This window comes from Xiphophorus maculatus, chromosome 9 (genome assembly GCF_002775205.1).
Source record: "Xiphophorus maculatus strain JP 163 A chromosome 9, X_maculatus-5.0-male, whole genome shotgun sequence".
Classification (NCBI taxonomy): Eukaryota; Metazoa; Chordata; class Actinopteri; order Cyprinodontiformes; family Poeciliidae; genus Xiphophorus; species Xiphophorus maculatus.
The window spans coordinates 31,485,240-31,513,211 of NC_036451.1; the positions used below are offsets into that span (position 1 = coordinate 31,485,240).

Consider the following 27,972-nt stretch of genomic DNA (forward strand, 5'->3'; position numbering starts at 1 on the left):
GCTGATACAAAACAGGGCTTTTATTTTGTAGGACGGGAAGTGATCATGTGGGCTTGGTGAGCAGCTGAGATGAAAACTCAAACAAATCTTTGTTGACCTTCTTCAGCGTCTGGACTTCCTCCTCCAGCTCAGCAACTCGCAGCGCCGAGTTCTCACCGTCACCGCAGAGCGCCTGGGAAGGGAGCGGGTCAGAGGTCACCTTCAACATCATCACTATGGTTTTATTAATGGGACTTGAAGTGCATCGGGTCAGAACCAGAACCTGAAGTCCCGGCCTCTCACCTTGTCGCTCACGGCGTGCATCAGGGAGTACAACCTGTCGGCCTTCTGCAGGTACGACTCCTCCTCCTCCTGAAAACAGGAAACATGACAAAATAAAAGCACAAAAACCATGGCAGCAGGCCTGACTTCAAAATAAGATGTCAAAGGAAAGGAAACAAGTTTATTCTCAGAATAAAAGACTTTTGTCCAGCAGGACCACATGTCCTTCAAATTAAGACGTCACCTGGAGTTGAATGTTAAATTCTGACTAAAAGGTCGATTTTTGGTTGATCATATTTCTATCTGGGGCTGAAGATGATGATGAAAACTTCATTTTGTTGTAGCTGATTTTATTTCAGATCATATTTAGAAAAAATAGAAAAAAATGACAAAGGAAACTTGTTTCAAAAATCTTATTTTTTTTTTACCCCTCCAGGGTCTTGAATTCTATTCTATTCTATTCTTTGTGCCTCTAGTGTCCCTGATATGAAAGTAGGCTGACAGGAAACGGGGAAGGAGAGGGAGGAAGACATGCGGCAAATGTCGCCGGGTCCGGGAATCGAACCAGCACCGGCTGCGTCAAGGACTCGAGGCCTCCAAACGTGAGTCACGCTATCCCCTACGCCACCACGGCACGCCCAGTCTTATTGTTTTAATGAGTTGGTCAGAAAATCAAACTTGAATTTCAATCTTAGAATAAATAGAAGTGTTCTTTATTGTCCCACAGTGGAAAATTCAATAAATAAAATAAATGAATGATGCAAAACTAAATTTACTGGCAGGTTCAATCAACAAACTGAACTAAAACTCCTTTCAACTGAATATGATTCAAAATGTTATGTCAATATTAATGACAAAAATTGCTTTTCTTTGCAAAATATCTGCGAGAATTCAAATCTGCAGATGCTGAAAAGTTGAATGGAGTTTTAAGCTGATGTAGGAACAAGTAGTGAGCTGTCAAAGAGCAAAGGTTTTGCTAAATTTAGTGGAATTCTGAAGAATTTCAATGCATTTCAATCCATGTAAAAGTTAAATTATTTCAAAAGGTATCAGAGAAATTCATCATTCAAGTCATAGTGCAATTCTCCAGAAGCAGCTGAAGGTTTTGATAAATAATCTGTTGAAATTGCTTGAAGGATGCAGAAGTAGTAGGACTGGATAATCAGTCAATGACAATACAAATCGCGATAAGAGACGTGATCAATTTCAATAGATAGTACATCAAACTGAATATTCACTGAACTCTGAGCCAGAACCGCACAGCATTCTGGGAGACGTAGGCAGATGACAGACTTTATCTGCTCATTGTCTCACGCTCAGCTAAGCTAAGCTAGCTGGGTAGCATCAACCCACACTCCAACTCTTTGGTTACATTTTTCACTTGCTGTTTGTGATACATTTTGTTTTTCAGCTGTATTGAAAAACTCCCTAAGAGAGAGCTAGCACACCAAAAGGGCCAAACATGTAGTAATAATGATAATAATAATAATAATAATAATAATGAAAAACACAATGTTGCTAAAGTCAAATGAAACTGAATTTAACTCAGAAAAACATTCTCGTCCGAATGAATCCACTGAATTAAGATGAACGGATTAAATTTGACTCCAGCGGAGGCGGAGCTTCACCTGTGCATGGAGGGCGGGGCGGACCCAGGCCCCGCCCCCCTCGGCGTCGGGGCCCTCGGGGGCCTGCAGGTGTCGGCTGAAGCGCGGCAGCGGGACGGCGGGCCGACTGTCCGGCAGGAACATGTTAGCTGAGACGGCCATGATGACGGCGTTGGTCACAGGACCTGAACACATAACAGGAAGTGATGTCACAGAGAGACCTCCTGGCCTATCAGGAGCCAGGAGATGAAATCGCTTAATTAAAGATCAGTTTAATTTATCAGGCTGTCGATTGATCCTGATTGGCTGATTGTCAGATTAATGATCAGTTTGATGGTCAGATTAGCAGAGTGAACTGAACTGGACAGACTGGTTGGAGCCCAGTTCATCTTCATGCTGATCTCATTGTCCGTTTCCATGGAGACGAAGCTGCAGCAGCGTCACCTGGACCTGAAGCAGCTTCCTGAGTTCTCTCAGCTGATTGGCTGCAGATTCCAGGTGAACCGGCTAAAGGTCTCCCATCCTCCTGGTTCTGTTAGGGTCTAATGTTCTCATGCGTTTCTGGGTCAGAATGCCACGAAAACTGGTCCTTATGGGACGCCCAACTTGATCTCCAGAGCCATCAACCCGACCTCCAGTAGGAACGTCCCAGCAGGCCGGAACAGAACCCCTGGTCCGCCTCTCTGACGCATCTGGTTCCGGTACTGGTCCAGATGACCAGGCTGACCTGCCGCCTGACTGCAGGAAACTCCTCGATTCCGATCCGGTTCATCTGACTGCTGGGGGTCCGGACCTGACCGGGCTGGACCCCAGTGGTCTGCTGATCACACCACTGGATGGTGCTCTGCCGGTCCAGAGTAAGGACGTCTGGACTAGGGCTGTAAACAAATATTTTAGTAATCGAGTAATCTATCGATTATTCTTACCATTAATCAAGTAATCGATAATAAAAAAAAATTATAAAATAAGATATTGGTAAATCTGCCATAACACCAGTGATACTAGCAGATATCAACATCAGGACAGTTTTTCACATTTGAGCTTCCCTAACAATAACTTTTCTGTAGTTAAGAAAACTAACCTGTAACAATAACAGCTCACTTTCTAAGTTAAGAAGAAGAAAAGTTATACAAAAATCTGAAATTATATTCAATGTAATAATAAAGAGGAAGGCTCACAGATACACTTATAAAAAATGTCTGTATGGTGAACCCTCGTTTTTCGCGTGGTTGTGTTCCGAAGAGAACCAGTGATAGGCGAAATCTATGAAGTAGTTACCTTTATTTTTTACAATTATTATACAGCATAATTAAATACTCTACATTGAAACCAAAGAGCAAAACCTGTTTTCAGGCCAAAGCATTTTTTTAAACAAATAGAATGCTTTCTTACAAATAACTACATTAAAATAATCATTTAATCATCAATACGAAGTACAGTAGGACAAATTGTGGCTTGTATTTTTCTGATCCTCTTACTGTGACTCCGCTCTTTGGTGGCTTTTCTTCTGAAGCCTGAGGTGCAGGTGAGTTTTTTCGAGAACATACAGTGCTGCTTGAAAGTTTGTGAACTAGTTGTGTAGTTTAGATTTTTCTTATTTTTAACCATGATTTTCTTATTTTCTCATTACCAGTTTTTGTATATGAAATGTCAGGTTTATGTTCATCGATTCCATTTGCTTGTTTTGAGGGAAATGTATGAATTGCAAGCAGACTAAATGAAACATGGAATCAGAGCATCTGCAAAAGTAAATGAACCACAGCTGCACTGGTAAAGACAATCCGGTAAAAGACTCAGGTGAAACACATGTGAGTGCTCAAGCAATCAACTAAGCAGACCAATCAAATGAGATATCCTTGGGAAAAGTTTTGAGGTGCACAGGTTAAATGGGAGAGGAAACCAACCAAACCACTGTTGTGTCAAGGCATAAAGACCAGATCAACAATGCCGAGAGGAAAGGAGACATCTGAGGACATCAGAAAGAAGGTGGTGACAGCCCATCAGTCTGGGGAAAGCAATAAGACCATCTCCAAAAGATTCCAGCTTCATCCATCCACTGTGAGACAAATCATTTACAAGTGGAGGGCACTTGGCATCACCGCAACTCTGCCCAGAAGTGGACGGCCGTCAAAACTCACACAAAGAAGCCATCCATCCATCCATCCATCTTCTTCCGCTTATCCGAGGTTGGGTCGCGGGGGTAGCAGCTTCAGAAGGGAGGCCCAGACTTCCCTCTCCCCAGCCACTTCTTCTAGCTCCTCCGGGGGAATCCCGAGGCGTTCCCAGGCCAGCCGAGAGACATAGTCCCTCCAGCGTGTCCTGGGTCTTCCCCGGGGCCTCCTCCCGGTGGGACGTGCCCGGAACACCTCACCAGGGAGGCGTCCAGGAGGCATCCTGACCAGATGCCCGAGCCACCTCAACTGGCTCCTCTCGATGTGAAGGAGCAGCGGCTCTACTCTGAGTCCCTCCCGGATGACTGAGCTTCTCACCCTATCTCTAAGGGAGAGCCCAGCCACCCTACGGAGAAAACCCATTTCGGCCGCTTGTATCCGCGATCTCGTTCTTTCGGTCATGACCCAAAGCTCATGACCATAGATGAGGGTGGGAACATAGATCGACCGGTAAATCGAGAGCTTCGCTTTTTGGCTCAGCTCTCTCTTCACCACGACGGACCGGTACAGCGCCCGCTTGACAGCAGACGCTGCGCCAATCCGCCTGTCGACCTCCCGCTCCCTTCTTCCCTCATTCGTGAACAAGATCCCGAGATACTTGAACTCCTCCACCTGGGGCAGGACACCCCCCTTGACCCGGAGAAGGCACTCTACCCTTTTCCGGCTCAAGACCATGGCCTCGGATTTGGAGGCACTGATCCCCATCCCGGCCGCTTCACACTCGGCTGCGAACCGCTCCAGCGAGAGCTGCAGATCATGACCTGATGAGGCCAGTAGGACCACATCGTCTGCAAAAAGCAGAGACGAGATCCTAAGGCCACCAAATTGGATCCCCTCAGCACCTTGGCTGGTCTAGAGATTCTGTCCATGAAAGTGATGAACAGAATCGGTGACAAAGGGCAGCCCTGGCGGAGTCCAACTCTCACCGGAAACGACCCCGACTTACTGCCGGCAATGCGGACCAGACTCTGACACCGGTCATACAGGGACCTGACAGCCCGTATCAAAGGGCCCGGTACCCCATACTCCCGGAGAACCCCCCACAGGGCTCCCCGAGGGACACGGTCGAATGCCTTCTCCAAGTCCACAAAACACATGTAGACTGGTTGGGCGAACTCCCATGCACCCTCCAGGACCCTGCCGAGAGTGTAGAGCTGGTCCAGTGTTCCACGACCAGGACGAAAACCACACTGCTCTTCCTGGATCCGAGGTTCGACTATCCGACGGACCCTCCTCTCCAGGACCCCTGAATAGACCTTGCCAGGGAGGCTTAAGAGTGTGACCCCTCTATAATTGGAGCACACCCTCCGGTCTCCCTTTTTGAACAGGGGGACCACCACCCCGGTCTGCCAGTCCAGGGGAACTGCCCCCGATGTCAATGCGATACTGCAGAGTCGCGTCAGCCAACACAACCCTACAACATCCAGAGCCTTAAGGAACTCCGGGCGGATCTCATCCACCCCCGGAGCCTTGCCACCCAGGAGCTTCTCAACCACCTCGGTGACCTCGTCCCCAGAGATTGGAGAGCCCAACCCAGAGTCCCCAGGCTCAGCTTCTTCAATAGAAGGCATGTTGGTGGGATTGAGGAGGTCTTCGAAGTACTCTGCCCACCGACCCACAACGTCCCGAGTAGAGGTCAGCAGCACACCATCCCCACTATAAACAGTGTTGGTGCCGTACTGCTTCCCCCCTCCCGAGACGCCGGATGGTGGACCAGAATCGCTTCGAAGCCGTACGGAAGTCTTTCTCCATGGCCTCTCCAAACTCCTCCCACGCCCGAGTTTTTGCCTCAGCAACCACCCGAGCCGCATGCCGCTTCGCCTGCCGGTACCCATCAGCTGCTTCCGGAGTCCCACAGGCCCAATAGGACTCCTTCTTCAGCCTGACGGCATCCCTCACCGAAGGTGTCCACCAACGGGTACGAGGGTTGCCGCCGCGACAGGCACCGACAACCTTGCGGCCACAGCTCCGACCGGCCGCCTCGACAATGGAGGCACGGAACACAGTCCACTCAGACTCCATGTCCCCCACCTCCCCCGGGACGTGTTCGAAGTTTTGCCGGAGATGGGAGTTAAAGCTCCGTCTCACAGGGGATTCCGCCAGACGTTCCCAGCAGACCCTCACAACACGTTTGGGCCTGCCAGGTCTGACCGGCTTCCTCCCCCACCACCGGAGCCAACTCACCACCAGGTAGTGGTCAGTGGACAGCTCCGCACCTCTCTTCACCCGAGTGTCCAAGACATACGGCCGCAGATCCGATGAAACGACGACAAAGTCGATCATCGAACTGCGGCCTAGGGTGTCCTGGTGCCAAGTGCACATATGGACACCCTTATGCCTGAACATGGTGTTCGATATGGACAATCCATGACGAGCACAGAAGTCCAACAACAGAACACAAAGAAGCACCAGAAAAATAATAATGCAGGTAAAGGCCAACCCACGCATCACCTCCAGAGAGTTGCAGACCTCTCTGTCAGCATCTGGGATAAATGTACATGCGTCTACAATCAGGCGAAATATCCATAGACATGGCATTCATGGGAGAGTTGCTAGAAGGAAGCCTCTGCTTTCAAGAAAGAACAAAGCTGCCCATTTAAACTTTGCCAGAGAGCACTTGGACAAACCCGAGGCTTTCTGGAAGTCCATTCTCTGGAAGGATGAGTGCAAAATTGAATTATTTGGCCACAATCACAGGCGCCATGTTTGGAGAAAAGTAAACACTGCATTTAAAGAAAAGAACGTCCTCCCAATAGTGAAACATGGTGGTGGATATGTGAAAGTCTGGGCCTGCTTTTCTGCCTCCGGACCTGGACGACTCCATATAATCCAGGGAACCATCAATTCCCAGGACTATCAACAAATTCTTGACCAGAATCTCCTGCCATCAGTAAGGGAGTTGATGCTGGGATGGAAATGGATTATGCAACAAGACAACGACCCAAAGCATTAAAGCAAAAGTACCAAAGATTGGCTTAAGAGAAAGGAGATTCACACTCTGGATTGGCCCAGTCAAAGTCCCGATCTCAATCCCATAGAAATGCTGTGCCAAGATCTGAAACGGGCAGTACATGCCAGATGTCCCCCTAACCTCACTCAACTGGCAGAGTTCTGCAAGGAGGAGTGGACAAAAATCCCATAAAGCAGATGTGAGACACTCGTTTGTGGTTATAGAAGACGTTTAGTTGAAGTAATGGCTGCAAAAGGAGGAGCCACAAGGTACTAAATGAAAGAGTTCACATACTTTTGCACTTGGCAGATTTTCAGTTTTTTGACAGATAAAATACTTTTGTTGAATAAATAACGAAAACATGTATCCTTTTTTCTTTGTTTCCCTTATTTGGAAGGTTTGCTTTACAATTTGAGATTTGGATGTTCATTTCACATGATTATTATAATTTTTCTTTAGAAAATAATGACCATGTTCAGGTGGTTCACAAACTTTCAAGCAGCACTGTAGTTATCGATAGTTGTTGTTGCTCTTTTTTCTGCTGGGCAAAAATATTTGCCAAGCTGTATATTTAAATACCGTAACGTTATTGGCACACAGGCAGAGAAGAGGTGCGGAGACTGTTTAGCCAATCAGGACACAGAACACAATGCACTGTGAAAAAAAAACTGCACAAAAAAATCCGCGAAGCAGTGAAAAGTGAACTGCGTTATAGCGAGGGATCACTGTTCTCCAGCTTTTAGTTTATGTCTTCATCTTCAGTCAGTTTAATAGATGAACTCTCACCTTGCCCCATACCTGTCGAGCTTTGGGTTTGAGAAAACGGGAAATATCGCCTGGAGTTTGGGGGGCAGGCGAATGAACGAAGTAAGATGGGAGGAAATAGACCAGGGGACGAACATAAGAACGGTGGGAGAAATACGGGATTTTTACGGCACCTTCGTCGTCACACTCAGAAACTCGTCTACAGCCATGAACCGCCACGACGCTCCGCCAGCCGTTTGTTCAGACCAGGATGATATGAAATTTATTGTGCGGTTCGTCCATAAAGCTACACTTACACTGTAACCATCAGCTACTCAGCCGCCCGCCGTGTTCAGTCCATCAGCTCACCTGTATTAATACCTGCAGCTCTTCCCGCCGTTTGCTCTGAACCAGCAGCTCCCGGAGGAGAAAGGCTGCCGTACTGCAGGCATGGTGCCAGTCATTTTAAAGATGCTTATTGGTCCCCCGAAAACAACGAAACCCCGGACGTTATTATGGATCAATAAAATCCCCACGGGCCGAACTTGAAAATTGGACTTTATGCCACTAACACTTAGATTTGGTCAACAACTCAGAGGAGAAAGTCAGAGCTCCGCGCAACGCAAATAATGTTCCAGCTGGAACACGGTGTGCTAAATAATAAAACATAAATTAACAAAGCTTCGAGGCAGGTACATTTTCCTCGAGGAATTTTAATAATCGATGTCCTGGAATCATTGGAGGAATCGTTTCAGCCCTAGTCTGGACGTCCCAGAGGCGGGTCCACTGATCATAATCGGCCTACTTCCGTAAAAAAGTGTATGATCGCCGATCACCTGTATCTCAGACTTCGCAGCCAGTGCAGCGTTTCTCCTCTTTCCTTCTCACTGCGCCAGTGTTCTGTCAGATCGTCATCCGCACAAACTGATGGCTATATCTGTCAGACAAGTATACACTGTCATCACCATATGATTTTATTTAATCAGCAACATAGAATCATGACGTAGATCGTCAGACACTTTGCTATTAACAGCTGTGTGACATCCTGACTTAGCGGTTTAGTAAGTTAATGAGTTTTATACGGGTGTGTTGTAGTTGACTGCAGCTTTAGCTAGTCTCTGCTTTAAATACACTTTGAAACCACCACAATGCATGTATATCTATCTAGTTACTATTAAAGACAATTTAATGACTTATTTTCACAACTTGTCGCGTACGCTGAACTGACAGCTCCTTCTTAATGCTCAGGGAGGCGTTCACTGCATGTAGGCTATTCTGACGCTGTATAATCTGACAGAAGAGCGGCGCAGCATCAAATCAGCAAAGTCGTGAGGAACTATAATGCTCTCAGCGTGAATGGGGACGGCCAGAAACAACCAATCAGAAGCAGCAGAAAGCAGCTAGCCATGCTATCGCTATCAGGCAGGTTGATCTAGTAACAAAGGGTTGATTATTTTAATGCAACCTGCATTTGACTTTGAATGAATGTTTCCTTTTTACTTGACAATATTTGATACAGGAAGTGTTGTGTATAATTTAGGCTTTGAGAGCCTTCCAGTGAAATAATGTTTTACTGATTGCAGATTTTTTATGTTGTCTTTTTGACTGAATAGATGCTGCATTGGGCCTGCAGGTATTTTGCATGTTTTTGTCTAATTTAGGTGAATTTGTGGTTCTGTTTTGCCAGATCACATAGTAGCATTTATACCTAAAGAGAAACATTAACAGCCATGTGATCGGTATCGGAATCAGCAGGTGAAAACCCGATCGGAGCGTCTCTAGCAGAATCCTCACTGCCAGCAGCGGAACTGGGCCAGGGAGCAACGCTGGGTCCGTCCAGCCCCCAGGGATTATGGGAGTTCATTAGAAAATCCAAGACCAGATCCGACCCGCCCTGATCCTGTCAGAACCAGAACCAGATGAGAGAGGTGGGCGGGGCTTACCTTTGTGTGCGAGGCAGCGGACGCTCTGCCGGCTCTGGACGTCCCAGAGGCGGGCCGTCTCGTCCTGCGACCCGGACAGCAGCAGAGTTCCGTCCATGGACACGGAGAGGCAGGTGACCAGGCTCCTGAGGAGAACCCGGTCAGAACATCCCACAGGCTAGAACCGGTAGTGGCTCTGCTGTAACCATGGTTACTGGCCTGGCTCACCTGTGGCCCTTGAACACCTGGTTTCCCTCGCTGTCCGACTGGAACGACTTCTCCCGGTTCAGACTCTGCAGACAGAAACCGCAGTGAGACCCAGCAGAACTTCCAGAACCAGTCGGGTCCATTCTCGCCGTCAGGCAGAACCCGGCCTCACTCGGACCAAACTGGATCGAACTAGTTTTATTGGACCAGACCAAACTGGACCTACTGGTTCTAAAGTGTCGCCACATATGGACCAACTGACCAGCAGAGGGCGCCGACGTTCCGGCTGGGAACGTTCCAGTGGATCGTTCTGGGACAGTTAATCCCGATTCAGGCTCGGACATCTTGAATGTTGTCATGGCAACGTCCATGCGTCTCGCGTTCTTGCTTCAAAGGACCGACTGCAGCAATAATCGGTTCCCCTTATAATCCGGGACGCGCTTTTCCAGCAACTTTAGCCGATCGGACCCGGCACCAGAACCGAACGCCGGACACTCGGACCCGGTGACGAACGCGTGGGAAGCTAAAGTCCCATCAGAATGGTACCGGGTCGAGGGAAGGTTCTGCCTGATTGGGTCTGGCTGACCCCTAGGTGACCCCTTCCTGACCTTTGCACCATCAGTCCCATCTACAGGTGAATGCTACTTCCTGGTGGCTAACGAGAGGCGTTGCCGTGGTTTCCTTCAGGCCGCCTGACTCCGTCCCCTTCCCGCCCTCAGGGTCACTCACCTGGCTGCAGAGAGACACCTGAAAAATGTTCCCGTCACGTCCTCCACAGAAGAGGAAGTACTCTGAGGGGTCAAAGGTTACCGACATGATCTCCACGTCAAAGAGGACGGACAGCAGCAGCTCACCAGAGGAGAGCTCCCACACCTGGACAGATGCAGAAAGGACAGTCCTGTTTCCCTGGAATAATCCTGTATTTTAGTGTATAATCTGAATGTAATCCCAATCTAAAACATGTCCTCCCAAAACCAACATAATTTCAATTTAACACCAATAATCCAGATGTAATCCTGCCTAGGGGCGGGGCTACGCTCAGCCTCACCTTTGCGGTCTGGTCGAGCGACGACGTGGCAACTCTGGCCTGAGCTCCCATGTGACCACAGTGCAGGTCTGTGATTGGCAGAGAATGGCGGGACAGGACGTGGCGTGGTTCGGGGGAGTGGCTTAAATCCATCTGGACCACACTGAGGGACAGACACAGGTGAGACAGGAAAAGGACCTGTCAGGCAGGTGGTAACCACCAGATGAGTTACCTGCACACGTTCCACACCAGCGCCAGGTTGTCTTTGCCCGCAGAAACAAAATGGCTGCTGTCGTCGGTGAACTTCAGACACGTGACGTCCTGATAGTGTCGACTGAGCACTGCCAGCAGCTTACCTGTGCACACCTGGACCAATCAGAGCACATAGTTTATAAACACACTCAACAGTCAGCAGAAGCTCATTGCTGCCATGGAAACCAGTAGGCTCACCTCCCACAGGTAGACCGCCTCGGCGACTCCTGCAGCGAGGAAAGCCCCGTCAGGTGAGGCGGTGAGGCAGGTGACCACACCTGGGCAGACGATCTTCTGCTGCAGCTGGTCCTGCAAACACAGCAGGGTCATGTGATTTTTACACCGCCATCAGAAACGCCTGGGAACACGGCGGACCCGTCCGCCACAAACAGGTCCAGGGCAGAGGAGGGGTCAAGGGTCAACATCTGCTCAGAATCTACTGAAGGCTGCAAGATTTCTGCTTGTGCACCAGGTAAGAGACGGTGCTTTCAGTTACGGTTTATGTTTATGATTTGTAGTAAAAGAAAAAACATAATTGACTCAGAATAAATAAATTCCAAAACCATCAAGTCCATCATCCATCTTCGATTCTGATCCAACAACAACAAAAAAAAGTTCAGAAACACACATTAACTATCATATCCAAAACAAACAATTGTCTTTGTATCGTATAAATAAATATTAAATTCAGGCATTGATTTTTGCATATTAAATTCAAATGCAATTATTAGATTTCTAATCATTTTGACATGATTAAACATTTAAATAATCATGTTAAATCAATCATAATTTAAATATAGTAAAAATAAAGGCTCAGTCATATTTCAAGTTCATCAATTTATGGTGCACTTTTGGAATCTCAATAATCAATCATCAAAAATAAAATAAACTCACTGTCAAACATGGGCGGAAATCCCAGGGGGTTCCGGACCCCCAATCTTTAAAAAGTCTAGAAAGGTTTGCATTTAAATAATATCAATATGAAAAGGCAATAGAAACAAAGAACAAAATAAACCCACCTTTCATCTAAGAAAAAAAATAAGAAGTTCAAGGTTCCCCCCGCCTCTATTAGAACAATGGTTCAGTCCAACAGGTGGGAGGAGCAAGAGCAGGAAGACTTACTGGACCAGATTTACATGTACCTTATGGATCAGATTCACATGTTCCTATTGGACCAGACTCACATGTTCCTGCTGGAAAAGATTCACATGTTCCCATTGGATCAGATTCACGTGTTCCCATTGGACCAGATTCACGTGTTCCTATTGGACCAGATTCACATGTTCCTATTGGACCAGATTCACATGTTCCTATTGGATCAAATTCACATGCTCCTTATGGATCAGATTCACGTGTTGCTATTGGTTCAGATTCACATGTTCCCTATAGATCAGATTCACATGTTCCTATTGGACCAGATTCACATGTTCCTATTGGATCAGATTCACATGTTCCTGCTGGAAAAGATTCACATGTTCCTGCTGGAAAAGATTCACATGTTCCTATTGGATCAAATTCACGTGTTCCTATTGGACCAGATTCACATGTTCCTATTGGACCAGATTCACATGTTCCTATTGGATCAGATTCACATGTTCCTGCTGGAAAAGATTCACATGCTCCTTATGGATCAGATTCACGTGTTGCTATTGGTTCAGATTCACATGTTCCCTATAGATCAGATTCACATGTTCCTATTGGACCAGATTCACATGTTCCTGCTGGAAAAGATTCACATGTTCCCATTGGATCAGATTCACGTGTTCCCATTGGACCAGATTCACGTGTTCCCATTGGACCAGATTCACGTGTTCCTATTGGACCAGATTCACATGTTCCTATTGGACCAGATTCACATGTTCCTATTGGATCAAATTCACATGCTCCTTATGGATCAGATTCACGTGTTGCTATTGGTTCAGATTCACATGTTCCCTATAGATCAGATTCACATGTTCCTATTGGACCAGATTCACATGTTCCTATTGGATCAGATTCACATGTTCCTATTGGACCAGATTCACGTGTTCCTATTGGACCAGATTCACGTGTTCCTATTGGACCAGATTCACGTGTTCCTATTGGACCAGATTCACATGTTCCTATTGGATCAAATTCACATGTTCCTTATGGATCAGATTCACATGTTCCTATTGGAGCAGATTCACGTGTTCCCATTGGAGCAGATTCACGTGTTCCCATTGGAGCAGATTCACGTGTTCCCGTTGGACCTGATTCACATGTTCCTTATGGATCAGATTCATGTGTTGCTATTGGTTCAGATTCACATGTTCCCTATAGATCAGATTCACATGTTCCCATTGGACCAGATTCACATGTTCCTATTGGATCAAATTCACATGCTCCTTATGGATCAGATTCACGTGTTGCTATTGGTTCAGATTCACATGTTCCTATTGGATCAAATTCACATGTTCCTTATGGACCAGATTCACGTGTTGCTATTGGTTCAGATTCACATGTTCCCTATAGATCAGATTCACATGTTCCTATTGGACCAGATTCACGTGTTCCCATTGGACCAGATTCACATGTTCCTTATGGATCAGATTCATGTGTTGCTATTGGTTCAGATTCACATGTTCCTATTGGACCAGATTCACATGTTCCTATTGGATCAAATTCACATGCTCCTTATGGATCAGATTCACGTGTTGCTATTGGTTCAGATTCACATGTTCCCTATAGATCAGATTCACATGTTCCTATTGGATCAGATTCATATGTTCCTGCTGGAAAAGATTCACATGTTCCTATTGGATCAGATTCATATGTTCCTGCTGGAAAAGATTCACATGTTCCTATTGGACCAGATTCACATGTTCCTATTGGACCAGATTCACATGTTCCTTATAGATCAGATTCACATGTTACTTATGGATCAGATTCATATGTTCCTATTGAACTGGATCAGAGAATCATCAGGTTCGGTTCTATCTGAATTCCTCTCTGGAAGCAAGCGGGATTTTTAAAATCCGGCTCATCTGGTACCGAGTTGGACTCTCCGATGTCTGTCGGGATTCTGAGTTTTCGCGCTACATGAGGCTCGATGTTCGGTGTGCTGGTCCGGGAACGCTTAGCAGGACTGTTTGGCTCGGTTCGGCTCTGCTCGGCCGGGTCCTTACCTTCCTCTGGATCTCCCACACATTGATGAAGTTCTTCCCCAGCTGCGCGCTGAGCAGAAACTCCCCCCGCAGGACGGCGAGGCTCCGGGCCGCAGAGTTGCCTCCCCGGTAGGAGAGCAGGCTGGAGCCGCTGTGGAGGTCGAAGACGGTGCAGTTCCAGAGCTGGGAGCCCGAATCACTGCTGATTACCACCTCCAGAGGAGCCGCCATGTTGGCTTTAGCGAGACAACAAGAAGGAAAGACTCTTCTTCTTCTTCCTCTTTTTGATTTTTAATGGCGGGTGACATCTAACGTTAAGATGCCTTATCGCCATCTACTGTGCTGGAGTATGGACCAGAGTATTTCCCCCCAGCCTAAATTCTCATATATAATCCTGTTTCCTTCACAAATTTTATAACTGCTTTGTTTATCTTATTATGTTGAACTAATATCTTATTCATTCTTCATCTTTTTCTGTATATGAAATAAATGACGACGTTTAGTTCCTTAGTCTCACAGTTATTGCCATTCATATTTAACTTTGCTGTTGATAATAGATTTTATTTCAGATTTACAATATGCTATTTCCTAGTGATGTTACGTGATGTGCCGAGGCTTCGAGGCGTGTGTCGAGTAATGGAGGGGGCGTTTCCGTAAAGCGCGTATCGAGGATTGCTTCATTTAGGGGAGGAGCCGAAAACGATGACGTCCGAAGCCTCGCTGCCCGGCTGTACCACGTGACTGCTTCGGGAAGTGGCTCAGATGTTGGCGCGGGGTTTGACAGCTTTAGAAACCCCACAGGCTCCATTCAATATGTGGGCTGTTGTAGGCGAGTTGGGTCAGTTGAGAGAGTGGATAGAGTTTTGATAGTTTGGATAGCAGAGTTTGGATAATGGTTATTTAGTTTGAGACAGTTAGTTTGGTGTTTGGAGAGTTTAGGGGGGGAGAGAGAGAGAGAGAGAGAGAGAGAGAGAGAGAGAGAGAGAGAGAGAGAGAGAGAGAGAGAGAGAGAGAAGAGAGAGAGAGAGAGAGAGAGAAAGAGAGAGAGAGAGACAGACAGACAGACAGACAGACAGACAGACAGACAGATAGATTTAGGAGCGCGAGGATAGGAGTAGGATGGAGCCTGCGAGAAAGAGGAGGATTTCTCCTATGTGGGAACATTTCGATTTGATAAGCCCTAACAAGGTAAGGTGAACTGAACATTTGCAGATGCATTAGGTTTGCTTATGAGGAACTGTATTTTTCACAGTTTCTTATTTTCTGTAAAGGTGAGGTGTTTATTGTGCTCCAAGGAGTTGGGGTACAATAATAACACCTCATCCATGTAGTGTCAAAAAGAGAAATCGTTTGAAACCAAAAACTGTGGAGAAATTGTTGTTTCTTAATAAAAATGCATGAAATCATCCAAGTTACACAAGCATTAGCCTGTTCACTGCCCCTCCCTAGTTCCACAGGCACTTTCACTGTCCTCTGCCTGATTAAGCCCAGGCCATTTTTCTAGAGTCACAGAAAAACATTATTACACAACATGCCATATCACATCACACTACTATTTTGGGAATAATTACACACAGAGGATACATTCAAACAATATTTTATTATACACATATGTGTATACATAATTTATGTAGACAAATGATTTCGTCCTACACCTTTTGTGACGTCATTCCCAAGAGCCATAATAGACAAAAATTCAATGCATCACACGTGTTAAGATACAGCTGGCTGTGATTATACACCTGGCCAGTAGGTGGTTTCGTGTGCACATGAAGCTTCAAGAAATGAACCCTTTCTGAACCAGTTGGCTCAAGTGGTTCAATGCCTCATGAGGCTTCATCTCACCATCACTACTATTTCCATAATTCTACCTTGTTTTAAAGACATCTTAGCTAAATGATCTGCCATATCGTTCCCCTCTGTATCTTTATGAGCGGGTATCTTTATTTGAGCTTGTGTAATTCTAAATATAATTTAATAAATCTCATATATCAACTCCATACGACTTTCACATGAGACATTTAAAATGTACATTAGTGACGATAATGAATCTGAACATATATGTTACCGCAAACATTTCCACTGTATACACAGCTAAATGGTCAGCTGCGTCCAGACCCTCCCAATCTTGGAAAAGTCTAGAATCCCCCCCAAAATAAAATAAAATAAAATGAGGAAACATTTGCATTTAAATAATATCAATATGAAAAGGCAAAAGAAACAAAGAATGAAATAAATCTGTCATTTATCTCAGGAAAGAATAAGAATGAAATTTTACCCCCCTCCCCCACCACCATTTTTAGAACAATGGTTCAGTCCAAAGTGTGGGAGGAGCTACAGCAGCTGAACGGTACCGGTTCGTTAGAGCCGCTGAAGTGAGGAGCTAGCTGTTAGCTGTAGCTCTGTATCACAAATAAAATACCCTCCAGTAAGTAAATACTTAAAGCAAAAAATATGTAACACCTTTTATTTACTTTCACTGCTCAATAAGAAGAAACACATTAACAATAAAAATCAGACTGCAGTTTGTTATTTCATTACTTTTGCTGAATCATGATGAGCTGCCTTATTAACAAAACTGATACTTTGCTTTCATAGACTTCAGCTTTTTTGTCAAAGGTAGCAAACATCTCATTCATATTTAACTCCTTAACTTTTAGTTAATTAGAGTTTGAAACTGGAGGGAGGGGCTGAGCAGGTGGACCAGCTCAGAGTGGGGGCCCAGAACAGATAGAAAAACAGAAAGTAATGCTTTTATTTCTCACAGTCTTCAATGTAGAGCCTTTAAAACCACAAAATAAAACCGGAATATTTTTCTATATAAACACTGGTGCTTTAAATGTTGTTTAAGTTATAATTTTACCCCCATATTAATTTCTATCTACCTGTTTTTCTCCGTCACTCAGGACATGGCAAAACTAAAAATGCTTTAAAATAAAACAAGTTAAGAAAACATAATTTAAATAGCCCATAACTTGTATTGGGAGCCATTTCAGTAAATCAAAGTTTATGAGGAATTTTATAAACAGCAGTTTAAAGCCGTATTAAACTGCTGTTTATTAAAGCTCATTAAAGCTATTTTATTTAGAATCTTACATTTTTGTAAAGGTGTTGCAGAGATTAGATTAGACTGAACAAAACCCTAACCCTAAATGTTAGCTAAATTGTGTATATTATTATCAAATATTTACTGTTTCATGTACCTTTATAATGTTATTGTCTTATATGCCTTTATTTGTTTCATCTTGGCATAAAGAAAGTTTCTGTGTTGTTGAATTACTTTGATTCCTTTCTCAGAAGGCCTCTGAGGAAGAGCAGAGAACCGTTTTCAACAGGTTATCGCTCAGCAGAAACCTTTGCATCCTGACCTGCTAGCTGGCTATAAAACCAACTTGCTCAGCTCAGCTCTGTGTCTGGATCAGAATAATCTAGTGTTAGAAAAGCAATAAAAAGAGAGGAGCAGACAAATGTGTTTTCAGAGCGCTAGGAGATTGTAACTGAAAACACATCTCTGTCTGTTCTCCTCACGAATAGAAAAAGAATCTAACTCTCTTGTCTTTTCTGTGTTTGTTAAATCTGTTTTAATAGGTGTCAAACCTAACACTAAGCAACATTTGAATTTTAGTCTTATGTCTCAATAGGTTGCTTACTGAGAATAAAACATGTTTGATGTGCATTATTAGTCATTTTTTACGGAGTCCTCCAGGGGACATGGGACATTTTTTTCTTTTGCGTTCCCTCTCAATACTGTACTGATCAGTTCATGCGGCATAACTGAATCCTGTAAGTCTTTCTTACGGTGGCTCCCATACTTTCTGCCTTAATAAAAGGTTTTGTAAGATTTTTCCATGAATGTTAATATCTCGTTGTGAAATATCTGAAGTTTTATATCTTTCTTTAGGATAGAAATGCACCACAAACCTATGATATAAACAGAAACCTCCCGTAAGTAGGAAAGAAATAAAAATACATCCTAATTTGGACTATTTCTGAGTTATTATCACGGGTAATAAATCATCTGACAGTTTTGATTGTGTCTCTGTGGTTCTGGTTGTCTGAATGGTTTAAAGGGCCATTTTTATGCTCAGTTCCATCTCAACAAACATAAACATGCAGTGAATAAATTGATTTTCAATCAGTTTTTTTCTCCAAAGACTTAATAATAATAAACACAATTTATTATTATAAAACACGGCAAACTAATGATGGTAAAGGGCAGCACTGGGTTAACTCGGGGAATCTCATCTGTCCGTTTATCAATCAATTCCAAACCTTTTCTTTGTTCCGTCACAATTATTGATTTATTCCATTTTGATGATCAGGCTCCAAACTTTGCCAGGACTGACCGCCCCGCTCACCGCTTCCTCATACACACAAAGCCAGCAGGTCAGTGACCTTCCCATTCATACCTGGTGACGTCACGCCCACATCGACACGCCCACCACCCAGTCGCCTGCTCCTGTCATATCAATAATTACTTATTTAATTCATATGGCTCTTACAGAGCCTCAGTGAAAATGTGTTCATTATTATTAACTGTTTGGTGCGAAACACTGATGGATAATCGATTTTTTCCTGCATGTTTATGTCTGTTAAGGCTGAGATGGAGCTGAAAGCAGCTCTTTAAACCATTCAGACTAGAACAACAGAGACACAATCAAAACTGTCAGATGATTTATTACCAGCGATAATAACTCAGAAAGAGTCCAAATAGTTTGGATGTATTTTTATTTCTTTCCTACTTACTGAAAGCTTCTGTTTATATCATAGGTTTGTGGTGCCTTTCTAACCTAAAGAAAGATATAAAATGTCAGATGTTTCACAAGGAGATATTAGCTTACATGGAAAAATCTTACATAACCTTTTATTAAGGCAGAAAGAAAAGCTTACAGTATTCAATTATGCCACATAACTGATCAGTAGTTGCTGACAATAGGCAATAGGCTGTTCTTTATATGTCTATGGAGGCTCTGCCCACTGGCGCAGTGCATTCTGGGAGATGTAGGAAGCAGCATACGAGATGTACCACAGACAGAACCGCTGACCCAACAGAACTTCCTGTTTAATTCCAGAGTTGGGTAATAACCAGCTACATTTACTTAAGTAAATGTGTAAAAAACCAAAACTTTTTGAGGTATTTTTATTATGATTTACGTTTGACTTTTCCTTGATTAATTTTATTTTGAAGTAGTTCTACTCGTACTTGAGTGAAATTTCTGGATTTTCTACCCACTGAATGAAAAACAAACTAGTTTTAACCAAAAACCCAGCAGATTCAGACACACACCTGCAGTTTCTGTTCAACTTTCAGCAGATTTTATTGAAAAAGAAAATCTGATTTGGAAACATTTTCTTTCATCTGATTTTGTTATTTTTTGTTATATGAATTCAGACCATTTCTGTCCTAAAAATACCAACATTTGCTCTTAATTTTATACTTTGGTCTTTCTGGTTATGTAACTTTTAAATATGAAATGATTTATAATTTGATTAGTTACTCAGTACTTCAGTAAACTTTTTACAAAATACTTTTTTACTCTTACTTGACTAATTTCGTGGATGAATATTTTTTTCCTTTTGCTTGAGTAAAAATTTGTTGAGGTATTTCTATCCCTCCAGTTTTTGTTCTCTGTTTTGCTCCAACATGTGGAAACGATTTAATTTGAGATCTGATCAGAACCTGCAGCAGTTTGAACAGCTGGACTTTCTCCAACACTCCAGAACCGAGCCTTGCTGCTGGTTCTGGTTCTGCTCCGGCTGACTATTGACAGGACAGTCCCAACCTTTACCCTTTACTCTAACCTCGGCTCATCAGAAGCTCAGTGATGGGCTCAGAAAGGTCCGGTCCGGTTTCAGATATTTCCCGCTCCAGCCAGGCTGACTCGAATGATTGCACGACTTCCTGCGCAGCCTGTTGGTCTAATCCTGGTGTGCAGCCGGTTGGAGGCGGCTAGTCTACAGGAACCGAGCTCTAAATGAAACTGAAGCTGTTGAACCAGGAAGTTCCAACGGTGCCATGATCAGCACACAGGTTTGTATTTGACCTCTAAACCTGATCTCTGACCCAAAACAAGAAGGTCAGAAGGTTAGTAAATATGACAGTAAATTGTAGAACTAAGAAGAATAGTTCTGCAAGAACACACACACACACACACACACAGACGCTGAGGTAAACACTGTGTCTCATCAGGTTAATTAATCCTGAATAGCTGCTTTGTTTAATCCGGCTTCCTATCACTCTGACCAATCAGGGCTGCTGATGTCATCCTCTCCCTTCCCCCACCATGCTGTGTGTGGGGGGTTGGGGGGTATGTGTGCGTGTGCTCTGTTCTTGTAGCAGCATCAGTGTGAGGAAGAAGCTCATATGAAGCGTCTCTGTTTTCCTTTGAGGGGTGACCACAACCTGCTGACCCCTGACACACACTCTGGGTGAGTCTCACACACACACACACACACACACACACACGCACACACACACACACGCACACACCCCCCACACACACTGCATTAGTAAAAATGTGACTTTAATCATCATCTCAGTGTGGTCAGGGTTTAAAGTGATGGTGGAGCTGAGCTGTTGAGCCTGTGCTTAATGAATGTCTGGAACAGGAAGTTGCTCCAGGTCCACAGGATGTGGGAACATCATCATCTCTGCAAACAACATGGAGTTTGTAGCCTGAATCAAACTGGCAAAACATATTCCCTGCAAACTTGTTTCACGTTGTCAACACAAGAAGTTCTCTGTCCAACCACAAGACAATGAGGACAATGAGTCCAGCGTCCCGCCAAGACAGCGGCAGGACGGCCTGAAGGCCCCAAACCAACCAATAAGCAGCTGGATCCCAACACCAGCTGCAGACGGAGATGCTGGTCCCAGTCTCCTCCAGTAAAACCTACTGGGAGCCAAATGGCTCGTCAGAATCGCTGCAGATTTTCTTCATTTCTCTGAGATTCTGAACAAACACGTCTTGCACTTCTCTTCTGAGTACCTAAAAGGCTGTGCTTCATCAGAACTGCCTGGTTCTGGTCCAGAACCGCCTACACCCCTCGGGATTTATGAAGGAAAGGTGTCTGGGTGTGAGAGCATGTATTGCTTTAAACATCTGAATTTGTTTGTGCTCCAGGTTTTAGGGTGAAAGCTGCACATGAGTTTTTAAATCAGCAGATATCAAACCTCTGCTGCAGAATCTCAGGCTGACCTCTGACCTCTGGTTCATCAGCAACGTTACTGAAAAACCTCCGTGTTGTTCTTGTTACTGAACCGACTGGAGAAATGTGTCGAACTCTCCGGTCCAGAACTCAACTGGTTCCAGTTCAACATGAAGAACTGGGATTTCTCTGTTTCAACAGAAAACTTCCCATCGAAGAGGTCAGAGGTCACATGTGGGATTATTATTCAATATCTATGAGCTCCGACTGTCTCAGGTTACAACAGGAAAGATGATCAGTTACCATGATAACGCAGATGATACACGGCTCTACATTATGATGTCACTAGGTGACCTTTGACCCCATCCAATCACCGAGCAGATGCTGAGAACAGATCAATGTGTGGATGAGAAGAAACGTTCTCCATCTGAACAGAAACTGAAGTTACTGAAGAGGAATAATCTAGACACCACCCAGTTCTACATCATCTAGTTCTACTGGTAGTTTATAAATCACTGAAAGATTAAAGACCTGCTGCTGCTGAATCAACCTTCTGGTTCTGGTTCTGGTTCTGCTCTGTATCAGAACTAGCATTCAGCTTCTATTCACCACAGATATGGAATAAACTTCCAGAAAACTGCAAAACAGCTGAAACACTGAGTTCCTTTAAGACTAAACCAGCTGGTTGGAGCTGATTTTGAAACATAATAAATGAAACATTGATCAATAATCTGAAGTGTATCGATTGATACCCATCAATCGATTGATACCCATCAATCGATATGTGAAAATGTAACGCTTTAGTTACTCACTGCGTTCTACGTCTGTATTTCTGTGTTTTTATAACGTAAAGCACCTGAACTGCCTTGTTACACAAAGAAACTTCACTTATTGGAACCAAACCGGTTATCCCTCGCCGGCCTCTCACTCTCTACCTGTCCTCTGGCTGCAGGTCGGAGGGCTGGGCCTCGCTGCCAGGACACCCGAGCAAACTGTCCACCAGGTGGCGCCGGTCGGCGTCTCCAACTCGCCGCCTACGGTTTGAGGATGAGACGGAGACGGAGGCGGAGTCTCGTTACCTGGAGCGACAGCAGGGGACAGGTGTCCAGGTGTCCAAACCGGACCTGAACCAGGTCAACGTGAGAGGAAGACCGGCGATGACGGTGGCGATGTCTGGAGCCCAGCTGGACCGTCACCTCACTCTGGTTCCACCTGTAGCCAAGGTGAGGGGGCGGGGCCTGAACAGATCCCTCCTCCAGGTGCGGACGGAAGTGCTCAAAGACTCTTATATCGGCTGCATCTCACCTGCTGACTCAGGTGAGGGAGGGGGCGGGGTTGTCAGCAGAGTTGATCAAACAGGTACAAACCAGGCGACAGCTTCACAAGCCCCGCCCACTGCCGAAACACCTGCTAACCCCTATGCCTTTTACCCGGTGGGCACGCCGTCACCCCGGCCGCCTCCCTGCCACCATCATGACCATAAACGTCCTTCCCCTTTAGCCCCTGTAGCTGTGACATCACTGACGATGTCACAGAATGGAGGGCTTCATAACACAATGATGGGAAACCAGCAAGAGAAGAAGAAATCCTCTGATCCTCGACCTGGCTCCGAACTGAAGAAGAGGAAGGACTGCTCATCCTCAGGTGAGAACAGGATTCACCTGTAGACACGATGAGCTCAGACCTTTTGCTGCTGTTGCTCACCTGTAGACCAGGTGGAATCACCTGGACCCTCAACCAGGATGATTTCCCACCTGCTCAAACATCCAGGTGGTCAGGCAGAGCGAGCTGCAGGTAATCGGAGGAATAGCTGTTCTTTGACTGGTGGCTAACTTTTGGTGGCTAACTTGCTGGCTAACTGTTGGTGGCTAACTGTTTTTGGCTAACTGTTGGTGGCTAACAGTTGCTGGCTAACTGTTGCTGGCTAACTGTTGGTGGCTAACTGTTGCTGGCTAACAGTGTTTGTTTCCACTTATAAACAGTGATTTATCAGAGGAACTATAATGAACTGAACTGAACTATAATGGGCTTTAAATCTTTTTTCCATTTAAAACAAAGAAATCAGGTAATTTTTTGAAATCTGTTGGCTCTGCCTCATCAGCAACACCTGAACAGAATCATAATTGACCTTAAAGAATCAATTATTAAGGAAGTTTTAAAGTAAAAAGCTGTTTTTACACAGAATGTTGCTGCTTTTTGTGTCTTAAAATCTTTACTTTTCAGTTAATGACAAAATGTGAACTCTGTCGTCAAAAGGCAGAAGGTTTCTCCTGACCAGGGGTCAAAATCAGGGAAAACTTGATGGCAGGTGAAAGGTAAACCAGAACCAGATGGTCCGTTTCAAAACAGAACCGGGCCAAACCTGCATGAGCCATTCTTTGCATTTATTTGGACACAATGAGCTGAAAATCTGAGACAGAAGGTGGAGAAAACTGAAAAACTCATAAGAGAAAATAAATTTCAACACATTTTACAATATTTATAAAAAACATAAACATTCATTGGTGACATCACATTTCTGGTCCACAGCTGAAGACAAAGCCCCGCCCACCTCAGGTAGCCCAGAGGGACACCGCAGACATCCAATCAGAGAAGAGCTCCACTGTGTTGTTTCACTTCCTGGGCGGTGAGTTTAAACCCTGACTGATGACATCATTAAAACCAGACTGATGACATCATCATTGCAATGTGACCCATAATATTCAACAATTATTTACTGATGGAGTGGGAGGATATGACTACAGAGAAAACCTCAACTTCAGAACTTTGAATGTTCCAACAACAATAAAAAGAATCTGCATTTCTGTCATTGGAGTGAAGATCTGGAATAAAGTCACTAAAGAGCTGAAGCAAAGTCCAAACACGAGGAATTTTAAGAAAAGACTCAAAATGGTTCCTATTCAAAAGTATAAGGATGAACAGGGGTGATGAATTACAGCACTGTGGATGACTTGGGCAAATGTTTGTCTATGTGTGTGTAAATATATGTGGGTGTGTACAGTAAATAGGTATATATTATTTATGTATATATGCAGGTAGATGCGTATGTATATACATAGGTGTATGTATTACTTTCATCTGGTTCAGGACATATTGTTATAGTTATTATTATTGTTTTTTTGGAAAGGATACTGGAAACAGGAAAACTATTTATTTAGTTTTGGAAATAAGTCCAGATTTCACTGGACTTATTTCGATCAGTTCTTAAAGATAGGCAACAAGATTCTATGAAACAGTGTCATTGTTTTTAAATTGTTTTTATTGTTTTATACTTGTGCATATGTATTCATTGTTTTTATCTTGTAACCAGGTTGCTATGTATTGCAAATTTTTGCTCAGGTCCCTCTTGAAAATGAGATCTAGATCTCAGCGGGGTTTACCTGGTTAAATAAAGGAATATATATATATATATATATTTATGCTATGAATTAATGAATGGAAAAGGGATATGATTATATAAGTTAAACTTCATCATACTCCTTTTCAGACTCACAGTCACCAAATAAGTGGTGTATTTACATGTATTTGAGTATGTATGTTTGATATAAAGGTATTGTTTTTTCACTTAGAAACATGAAAGTATTTAATATTATTATGTTTTGTTGGTGAAATGTCTGTCTGAAATAAATTATCATCAAATCAAATCAAACTCAGTGTTGCCTCCCCAAGGCTGTGTAGGAGTATTGGGGCTGGAACAATAAATAACCAGGGAATGAAGAGACAAAACCAGGAGGGTTTAGTTGGTTTTATTCTTCAAAAATAATCTAAAATAATCTTAAGTGTGAAGGTGAGAATCTAGGAGAAAAGAAAGCAGAGAGCAACAACAAAATCCAGGGTTTCTAGCAAAAGACAATCCACCATCAAATCAGCACAACGCTGCAGCACACATGCTGCCCAGTTGGCCAAGAGGCACTGAATCAGTTCCCACCCAGCATGATACTCTGCTAATCAAGAGGCAGAGTGAAACCAGCTAAAGCTCCAGGAGCGCAGCAGCAATTCTCCCAATTCTCCACTTCCTGCTTTAGCCCCGCCCCCTTTCGGGTTCTATTTCCAGACTTCTGCTAAACATAGATCCAGGCGGACTTCCGTGAAGTATATTACCCACAATTCTTTGCTGCATGTGTTGTTTTGAATTAAAAGGTGGAAATATAGTTACAAAAAAATTGGTATTCAAATGTAAAGATTGGAATAATTGTTGTTTTACTCTACATAGTATTTGATAGTATCTGATAGTATTTACATTGAATTTGTTCAGTATTCAGCAACTCATAACAAAACACATCTGAACGACCAAATATCTCCTGTAAAAACAATGTCTACTCTAAAATCGATTGCTTCTTGTACTTTTTTGAAAATGCTTGAATGGTGACTGGTCGGCCATTTTAGATGCGGAGGCGAATTGTCCCAATTCTCACATTCTGAAAAAATTTTTTTTTACCCCTCCAGGGGGCCTTTTGTGGGCTCTAGTGTCCCTTATATGACAGTGGGCTGACAGGAAAGGAGAGGGGGGAAGACATGCGGCAAATGTCGTCAGGTCCGGGAGTCGAACCCACGACGGCCACGTCGAGGACTCAAGGCCTCCAAATACGGGTCGCGCTAACCGCTACGCCACCACGGCACACCCCAATTCTCACATTTTTACTTCTTGTAACCTCGAACCCTGATGTGCACTTCAACTGAGTCCACACCTCATAGAAGGCGCAGGGCGAGTTTTGGGACCGGACTCAGTCTGAGCCACCAGAACCTGCAGCTGCTCTGGTGGTTCTGCAAAACCAGCTGACGTTTTGGACTCCGATTGGTTTAATCTAAAGCTGAAACTGAGGTTTAGGGTTAACGTTGAGGAATCCGATTCAGGCCGGTTCTAACTTGTTCTTCATAACTGGCCTTTAAACTGCCAACCAATCAGGAGCAACTTTAATAAATCTGAGATTAAATTAACTGACGACAAGGAAACAGAAAACAATCATTGCCAATATTGCAGATAAAGGTAAAAACAAATTTCCAAATTTATTTTTGTAGTGAAAGATATATTTATCTGATGAATCCAATTCCAGTGTTCTGATCTCTGATCAGTTTTTCTTAGAAATGAACTAATCTGTTCTCTTTTGTTTTCTTCAGATTCAGTAGAGATGGACCCTCTCGTCTCTCTCTGCATCACCTTTTGTCCTCGGTCAAACTGAGCAAAACTCGAACCGGCAGCCTTGACCGACTGGTTCCCCCGGTTCCTGACCGTCTTCCCAGTGACGGCAGGAAGTCCTGCAGCCTGTGGAAGAAATCTCCTTCTGCTCAGTCTCTCTGTGTGGGAAGATTTTCTGTTTTAGATCTTGATTTTTAAATACTAGACATGTTCTTTTGCTGAGTGGCTCTCCTGTCTATCCTACAGGGGGCGCTGGAAATCCAAATGAAGAAGTCGTCAGTGCAGAGTTTTGGTTCTGAGGAGAGCAAGAACTGCAGCGTAGATTACAGACCTGCAGATGAGCAGTAAAACAGCCACTTGCATTAGCTGACCACCGTCCCACCCAATCAGAGCTCAGTTTCCTCCGACAGGCTTCTAAATCCATGTCTGAGGTCAGAGGTCATCGGCCAGCCCCGCTCAGGGAGATTGGTCGGTCGGGTTCTTCAGGTCTGTTCTGATGGACTGGTTCTGTTGGAAATTAGTCCACCATCAGATCAGAGTTTTGGAAACAGGCGAACCACAGGACAGAGCGAGCGTCCAAACTGGAAACCACTGAAACCAGTTTAGTCTGCAGCGCTGAATGTAACGAATGGAATTATTGGCCCCTGATTTTTGTTTTGGACAGTTTTGAGCCAGCTCAGCTTTCTGAGTTATCAAAAGTCCTAGCTTCTTCCAAACCTTTGACATGCATATTGGATCCACCAGCTGCTAACGGGGCGGCGGCGGCGGCAGGAGTTAGCCATGCAGTCAGTGGATCGCCGGATCGATTCCCGGCCCTCGTTGTTTGTGTCCTTGGACAAGACACTTCACCCACCTGCTGGCATAAAATGGCAGCTTTGCTTGTCAGTCGCCTTTGCAATATAAAGGGCATTATAAATAAAATTGATTATTATTAATTGCTGCTGGATAGTCTGAAGGAGCTGAGTGGGGGAGGATCTGCGCCTTGAAGCGGGGCTAGGTACGCCCAGGCATTTTGCATCTAATTATGTGCCATGGAGACTTTAGGATTTCTCAGACATGGAAGATTCAAAGCAACACTCCAGGTTTGTTTTTGATGAGAGAAAAACATGAAAACATGATTGAAAGATCAAAAAGTCAATTTTACATGATACTGGCCCTTTAAATTCTGCTTTAGGGTTAAATGGGTCCTTAGTGAGATGAAGGGTTGGGATAATCTGAGTAGTGAAACCTTCATCAACAACCTGAAGTTCCAGGTGTGTACATGCAAGAAATCGCGGATGGCAGCAGTTAGCAGCGGTACGCTGGCCTCCGTCTGTTGGAGACGAGATCCTGGAGGTGAACCCGACCACCACTGTGCGTATCCTCAGACAAAAACCGCCTCCGTACTCTGGTAACTGACTGCTTGGCGGTTCCAGGACGG

At 44.4% G+C, this 27,972-nt stretch overlaps 2 protein-coding genes across 3 annotated transcripts; one reads left to right on the plus strand and one right to left on the minus strand.

The window, feature by feature from the left end:
• wdr18 (WD repeat domain 18) lies at window positions 1-14,548 on the minus strand. 2 transcript variants are annotated; one of them, XM_023339154.1, is made up of 10 exons: window positions 14,288-14,544; window positions 11,340-11,450; window positions 11,122-11,255; window positions 10,911-11,052; window positions 10,592-10,735; window positions 9,884-9,948; window positions 9,677-9,801; window positions 1,890-2,053; window positions 283-351; window positions 1-172 (listed from the first exon to the last, which is right to left on the minus strand). In XM_023339154.1, exons 1-10 carry the CDS (start codon window positions 14,495-14,497, stop codon window positions 44-46), a joined length of 1,293 nt encoding a protein of 430 aa, XP_023194922.1. In that variant the 5' UTR covers window positions 14,498-14,544; the 3' UTR covers window positions 1-43. The 2 variants fall into 2 exon arrangements, with proteins under 2 accessions (XP_023194922.1, XP_023194923.1); XM_023339155.1 differs by lacking the exons at window positions 1-172; window positions 283-351; window positions 1,890-2,053 and adding an exon at window positions 2,313-2,746 and having other exon boundaries at window positions 14,288-14,548.
• On the plus strand, window positions 833-27,646 carry LOC111609661. The gene is made up of 6 exons (XM_023339156.1): window positions 833-863; window positions 20,604-20,695; window positions 22,368-23,059; window positions 23,945-24,041; window positions 26,534-26,714; window positions 26,799-27,646. The coding sequence occupies exons 2-6, from the start codon at window positions 20,631-20,633 to the stop codon at window positions 26,898-26,900; spliced, it is 1,137 nt and encodes a 378-aa protein (XP_023194924.1). The 5' UTR covers window positions 833-863; window positions 20,604-20,630; the 3' UTR covers window positions 26,901-27,646.
• The last annotated feature ends 326 nt before the right edge of the window (window positions 27,647-27,972 follow it).

Excerpts from the sequence above, each read along its gene's own strand:
- LOC111609661 (XM_023339156.1), top strand. The coding sequence starts at position 20,631 with ATGAAGCGTCTCTGTTTTCCTTTGAGGGGTGACCACAACCTGCTGACC. Across the intron at positions 24,042-26,533 it reads GTTGTTTCACTTCCTGGGCG|ATTCAGTAGAGATGGACCCT; the intron begins GTGAGTTTAAAC and ends TGTTTTCTTCAG. Across the intron at positions 26,715-26,798 it reads CTTCTGCTCAGTCTCTCTGT|GGGGCGCTGGAAATCCAAAT; the intron begins GTGGGAAGATTT and ends TCTATCCTACAG.
- wdr18 (XM_023339154.1), bottom strand. The coding sequence starts at position 14,497 with ATGGCGGCTCCTCTGGAGGTGGTAATCAGCAGTGATTCGGGCTCCCAG. Across the intron at positions 11,256-11,339 it reads AGGCGGTCTACCTGTGGGAG|GTGTGCACAGGTAAGCTGCT; the intron begins GTGAGCCTACTG and ends TGATTGGTCCAG. Across the intron at positions 352-1,889 it reads GCCCCGCCCTCCATGCACAG|GAGGAGGAGGAGTCGTACCT; the intron begins GTGAAGCTCCGC and ends TCCTGTTTTCAG.